The sequence below is a fragment of the Sinocyclocheilus rhinocerous genome, unplaced genomic scaffold (genome assembly GCF_001515625.1).
Source record: "Sinocyclocheilus rhinocerous isolate Xijiao unplaced genomic scaffold, SAMN03320098_v1.1 scaffold22226, whole genome shotgun sequence".
Taxonomy (NCBI): domain Eukaryota; kingdom Metazoa; phylum Chordata; class Actinopteri; order Cypriniformes; family Cyprinidae; genus Sinocyclocheilus; species Sinocyclocheilus rhinocerous.
The window spans coordinates 4474-11426 of NW_015638790.1; the positions used below are offsets into that span (position 1 = coordinate 4474).

General features: G+C 38.7%; 1 protein-coding gene across 1 annotated transcript; it reads left to right on the top strand.

The window, feature by feature from the left end:
• The first annotated feature begins 2199 nt into the window (after positions 1-2199).
• LOC107749998 (uncharacterized) lies at positions 2200-5497 on the top strand. Its single transcript, XM_016565236.1, has 5 exons — positions 2200-2244; positions 3507-4286; positions 4358-4490; positions 5213-5311; positions 5408-5497. Exons 2-5 carry the CDS (start codon positions 3508-3510, stop codon positions 5495-5497), a joined length of 1101 nt encoding a protein of 366 aa, XP_016420722.1. The 5' UTR covers positions 2200-2244; position 3507.
• Positions 5498-6953: the final 1456 nt, after the last annotated feature.

A 6953-nucleotide genomic window follows, 5' to 3' on the forward strand; every position in this document is an offset into this window, starting at 1 on the left:
ACTACTAGTACACTGATATTTGTATACTTACTACATAAAGTATACTTAAAAATATACTTCAACTTTACTTAAGTATACTTACTAAAATAAACTTGAAATATACTACATTTTGGTAAGGGTACTGATGTTTGTGGTGTTTATAAGAGGGATGCTGGTCTCTAGACCTATAATAACTTCACAGCATGCTACAAAGATTTGTGTTTAGTCATTTTGTTGACATGTTCATGTTTTGCATCAGTAGTTGGTCAGATGATAAGAAAAAAAAATGCTGCAGAAAGACCAATGCATGAAAATCCTCTCATCATTTACTCACCCTCATGCTGTCCCAGATGACTCTCTTTCTTCAGATAAACACAAATGAAGATTGTTTATGAATTATTTCCATCTCTGTGAGTCTAATGCTAGTATAATGGACCTCTACAGGTGACCACACAACATGACAGCAATTCACTCGACCCCAGCTGATGAACCAATGTTCAAACACAACGATAGGTGTGTGTGTAAGACAAACAGTTAAACACGTTCTTTACACTAACAATCACTTCTAGTGATATGTCATACAACTGAAATGAACCTGTTTCTGTAAACTTGCCTAAGGTTTGTTACATAACATGCTTTCTGGAGAAGAAAAAAAAAGCAGACACAATTATTCCTGACAAGAGATGTCAACAATAGTCTGCAAACATCCTTAATCAATATCCCTTCCCTTAATAATAATAATAATAATAATATGATTAGTGACAGGTTAACTTTCTATAGCAATACCAATGTCCTTGGCCTTCTAAATAAGTTAATTAAATATTGATTATAATTTTTTTATTTTTATTGTTTTTGTCCTAAAGCCATCTCATATTTACATGTAGGCCTACATTTTTACATTTCACTAGCACACTATACAAATAGGCAAAATTAACCCCAATAACTAACATTTCTGAGCTCATAATATCAGTTTAACCATCTCCAACGATTCTGAAAACACAAGCTGTTTGCAAGAGTGCCTAAGATCAACAGATGCTGTTTATCACTGATCTACAACCCTTTAATGTGCTTGCTTACACGTCGTGAGGCAGAACTCAATCGTCTGAGTGTAAATTCAGGATATCAGTGATAAAGCCGAGGCATTGGGACGTCTGTTTATATTATGACTCGTTCTTTGAAATCGGTTCCTTTTGATGAGTCGATCGAACCGAGTGAAGATTCGAAACTCGGAGATCGAACCGAATGAAGATTCGAAACTCAGAGATCGAACCGAGTGAAGATTCGAAACTCAGAGATCGAACCGAATGAAGATTCGAAACTCAGAGATCGAACCGAGTGAAGATTCGAAACTCAGAGATCGAACCGAATGAAGATTCGAAACTCAGAGATCGAACCGAGTGAAGATTCGAAACTCAGAGATCGAACCGAATGAAGATTCGAAACTCAGAGATCGAACCGAGTGAAGATTCGAAACTCAGAGATCGAACCGAATGAAGATTCGAAACTCAGAGATCGAACCGAGTGAAGATTCGAAACTCAGAGATCGAACCGAATGAAGATTCGAAACTCAGAGATCGAACCGAGTGAAGATTCGAAACTCAGAGATCGAACCGAATGAAGATTCGAAACTCGGAGATCGATCCGAGTGAAGATTAGAAACTCGGAGATCGAACCGAGTGAAGATTCGAAACTCGGAGATCGAACCGAGTGAAGATTCGAAACTCGGAGACCGTCTTGAAATGAAAAATAAATTCGTGAACGAGACGCTTTAACAGCTGTTAAAAGAGAACAACGGTAAATAATTACAAATAAAACATGCTTAGCTAAATCGATTTATGTGATGAATAAATCTAAACATTCAAGTGCGCTGTAATTTAAAAATCAGTTTTTAAACGTGTTTTAAAAGCACAATAAAATAAAGAAGAAGGTAAAGACTTTATGGTAATTCAATGTCATGTTATTCCATCTTGCTAGCCTGCACAGAATCCTTTCTTGTTTTTTCGAGCAACATTTAAGCGTTTGTTGTGAGTTGTAAAGACCCGGATGGACTATGGTCACAAACATGCTCTTTTTTAATAATCTACCGTGAAATGTTAATATAATTAATTTCTTCGTTCACCCGCTGTTTGTGCGCAGCGCAGTGGCATGTATGTCCAGCAGGAGGCGAAGTGCGACTGTTGAACGTTCAAACACGCGCCGAAGAAGAAGCTGCTTCTGTCACAACATCCGGCAAACGTCATCGTGCTGATTTTGTGTTATTTTAAGGTGAGTGATTAACTGCGTTTGCCTCCTTTTTTAAAAATGATTTATTATGACTTATTCAACTTAAAACCAACATTTGCTCATATCGCTGTGGATTATAATTTCGCTGTGTAAAAATTACGCTTCACGTGTTTTTAAAAGAATAAATGGCTGATCAACAAGTTAACAGTTTTATGTTAATATATGATAGCGAGTAGTTATTAATATGCTTAATGCTGTTTTGCCCTTCTGTATGTTTCTCTCATGTTCTTTATATACTGAACTAAATCTTTATTATAAAGTTCAGTGTTGTTAATTCGCACCCAGTGTCGCTTTCAGTAAATATATCATTTTGAAATAATTGAAAAAAGGTTTCTGTCTCAGTTAATGAAGATTTTGAGGCGAATGTGTGTTTATAGTAATCCAGTAAAATGATAAATAACTTCTGAACACAGTAAGGCACTGCTATTCACTTTCACTGTCCCCCTTTTATCATCAGCAAAAGTGGCAGTGATTTTAAGTTTATAGCTGGTTTGTTTCTGGTCTTTCTCTTAATAGCGATTAAACATAAAACTTATTTGTCCCATTTTCTACTTTTGATTAAGTCAGACTATATTTTTTCACTAAAATATGAAGCACAACTGTTGATAATAACCAGAAATGTTTGTTGAGCAGCAAAGCAGCATACTAGAATGATTTCTGAAGATCATGTGACACTGAAGACTGGAGTAATGATGCTGAAAATACAGCTTTGATCACAGAAATAAATTACAGTTTAACAGATAATCTCATAGAAAACAGTCGTTTGAAATTGTAATAATATTTCACAATTTTGCTGGTTTTACTGTATTTTTAATCCAATAAATGCAGCCTTGGTGAGCAGAAGAGACGTTGTCCCCTTTTGTTCACAACTTCTTTATTTTTTTTCTGTGTGAATTTGTTTAAATTCTTCATACTTTTCATAATAAATTCTTAATCTGTGTCAAGAGTGACTTGACTTGTGCTCACTCTCTCATAAGATGTTCACTATGTTTGACGTCATGTGATTGGCTGTTCACTACTACGCTTTCATGTGCATGTGCTCCATAGTTAATCAAGAACTCTGGATCAAAGCCCGAGTGAACAGAAAAAGTTGAAGCCTGCTTGGATTGGTTTGAAATCCTGTAACCCAGAGTTTGTTCAGCTAGCGTCTTGGTACAGGCCTCCAAGTCTTCCACATTTAGGCTTCAGACCGATAAACCAGAGGAATCCGCTTTGCTGTTAACGCTGAACTGTGTTTTTAACAGGATGTTTAGGACTGCGCACATGAAGACTTGCCTAAATCAGCTCAGACTGGTGTTGATGCTCAGAGACACTCGTATCCGGCATGAACGGACGATCTGCAGCCGTGCTTCTTTGAGACGAGATGATGTGCAGCGGTGGGAACAACACAGGCTCTTCTGCTCCAGCACCGCTCTAACACCTCCTCACATCCACTGCCCCGTTTCTAGACGATTCTCTCTAGTTCTGGACTCCTGCAAACGTGTATGTCCAAAGGCCACGATACAGATATGCATCAGCACTCATTTTCTATTAACACACATGAATTTTGGCTGTATTAAGTGGGTACACATACCAAATACTGTCTTGCTGTTTTTACGCACCTCGCCCTCACGAAGCCTCACTAATCGAAGGACAAAAGTGGAGGAATGCCAGAGTTCTCCTGAAAGCGGTATTAAAAGACAAACATGCTACTACGCCTTAAAACGGGGCATAAATAGCACGAGCAGCTTCCGTTGGTTGTGTAGCATTGGTCCAGGCCTGTGGAAGAGTCATTTTAAAGCTGTAGTGCAAACTCGCGGGCTGCACAGAAATGCACATCAGCGGACTGTGATGGACGAGTGTTTGTCTGCAGGGAACGAGGCTCGCTGCAAGCGCTCGCTGCAAGCCAACGCTGCTCTGTACGCTCGGGAAGAGAAGAGCTGGGCCGCGGTGCTGGTGTGTCTGTGTGCCGTGAGCGGGGATCCCGCGCTGCTCTTCACCCTCAGATCCGCCAAACTGAAGGGCAGACACAAAGGAGATGTCAGGTATGCATCACGTCCAGCGCTAAAGCTCCTCTGAGCTCATTCAAACACCCTTCTCATCCCTGTCGTGTTAGTTTCGCAGGGGGAAAGAAAGACCGGTCTGACAGAACTGTTGTAGACACGGCTCTCAGAGAAGCTTGTGAGGAGCTGGGAATCTACATCACTGAAGATAAAGTGTGGGGTGTGCTGAAACCCCTGCGTGATATGGTGAGTGTGCACTTTCATGTTAGCACAGCATTTGTGACCCTGGAGCACAAAACCAGTCATAAGGGTCAATTTTTGGAAATTGAGATGTATGCATCAGCTGAAAGCTGAATAAATAAGCTCTCCATTGATGTATGGTTTGTTAGGATAGGACAATATTTGGCTGAGATACAACTATTTGAAAATCTGGAATCTGAGGGTGCAAAAAAATCTAAATATTGAGAAAATCATCTTTAAAGTTGTTCAAATGAAGTTCTTAGCAATGCATATTACTAATCAAAAACTAAGTTTTGATATATTTACGGTAGGAAATTTACTAAATATCTTCATGGAACATGATCTTTACTTAATATCCTAATGATTTTTGGCATAAAGGAAAAATGTATAATTTTGACCCATACAATGTATTGCTGGCTATTGCTACAAATATACCCCAGCGACTTAACACTGCTTTTGTGCTCCAGGGTCACAAATGTGATGTTGAGTATAAAGTTTGGAAACTTAATCAAAATGATTAATATTTAAAATGCATGAGGTATTAGGCTGGAAACATACTTTTCTCAATCTGAAGTATGCGAACGCAGACAGAAGTGTTTAGCCAGCGCGCTGTGATTGATCATAATTCACGTGCTCTCTTGCATTGGTCTGTCGGTAATAAAACTCAGTGGAGCGATAGAGTCACATCCAGATGTTTCTGACATTAAACTGGATGTGTTATTATTCAGGTGAGTTATTATACTCGTATTAGAAAGATGTGGACTTCGAAGGCCGTAAAGGTCAAACTGAGCATTGTTAAATGGGACGATCAAGCCTATGGAGGATTGGTCTTGTTGACCGCACAGAATCTATTGGAAGAGAACTGAACTGGACGATAAACCAACTTTAACTGATAAACTGTCTGTTTTCTATTGTCCACATAGCACACGTTTGATGAGTCTCAGTCACACGTCACTAAACAGCGCTGTGAGATCCAGTGTGAAGCGCCTGAATTCAGCGAAGAACTCAAATGACTCGGTGATTTAAACTAGTTTAAAGTCAGATGAAACAGCGCTGACAAACAGCAGAAACACTGTGAGCAACGATACAGTCAGAAGACTTTTCAATCTACAAATCATTTACCATGCGATGTGCTCTGTGCACAAGCGTAGTGACGAACTTCCGCTGTCGCCAGAAGTCGGGATATCAGTTTCAGGTTTACTTCCGCTGTCACACATTTACTAGATGTCTCCAAGATCTGCCTAAAATAAGCATCAGTGATGTCCGTCAAACTCAAATGACTCGGTGATTTCTAAACAGCACTGACAAACAGCAGAAACACTGTGAGCAACGATACAGTCAGAAGACTTTTCAATCTACAAATCATTTACCATGCAATGTGCTCTGTGCACAAGCGTAGTGACGAACTTCGCCAGAAGTCGGGATATCAGTTTCAGGTTTACTTCCGCTGTCACACATTTACTAGATGTCTCCAAGATCTGCCTAAAATAAGCATCAGTGATGTCCGTCATATCGTTGATGTCTGGTCCCCTGCTCCAACAAGCAAGCAGAACAAGGGATTCAAACTCTACATATCGAGTTATCTGCACAAATACTAGTTTAATCTTCTGGCGACAGCGGAAACTACGTCGCTACGCTTGTGCACAGAGCCTTTTTACTGTAGTAACACTTAACCGCACCATGGTATTTTGGCAGAAATGTGGGATATGCATATCTAATTTTAATATATTATTAATGTAGACCTGTATTAAAGGAGTAACATAATAACAGTATTTTTTATGATTTAAGCTACAGCGTTTGTGCATTTATACTAAATGTATTTAGATTACCGTTTTTTTAATACAAATAGAAACCATATAGTTACATGTTTACCATGGCATCGAGGTGCTATATGTGTGGTTTTAACTGTGGTTATTATGATCTAAGTGTATGCTACTAGTGGTTAATTTTAATAAAACTCAAACAGTCAAAATAACTCAATTTCACCATATAAAAATTAGGTTATTACAATTTTTGCAGATGTTACCGTTTTTGATAATGAACATGAATTTGCATTGCATCCAAACTCAAGCTACTACTACTATCAGCTCAAGCTACTGTCAAATGTGCATTTCTAAGAGACAACATTAATTTATATTATTAATATTGCAGCCTGCACTGCAAACTGTGCTGAAGATACACGTCATCAAAGTCAGGAACACAAACCTGTTTCATGATTTGAAACGATATCACTCATTAGAACATAAACTAAGAAATGCACTTAAACTCCACCCCTGCAAGCTCACGCACATCTGCCACGCCCACATCTCAACAACCAATCAACAACAGCGTAGAACAAATTTTTTCTTTGTCGATAATCGTTGTCTTGTAATCTGTTTCACTGTGACTGTAAAGCTGGTACTGATGTAACCAGATGGAAATGGTAAGATGCATGGTTTTTCATGGGTATGAATGCTCATTTGACTCTAT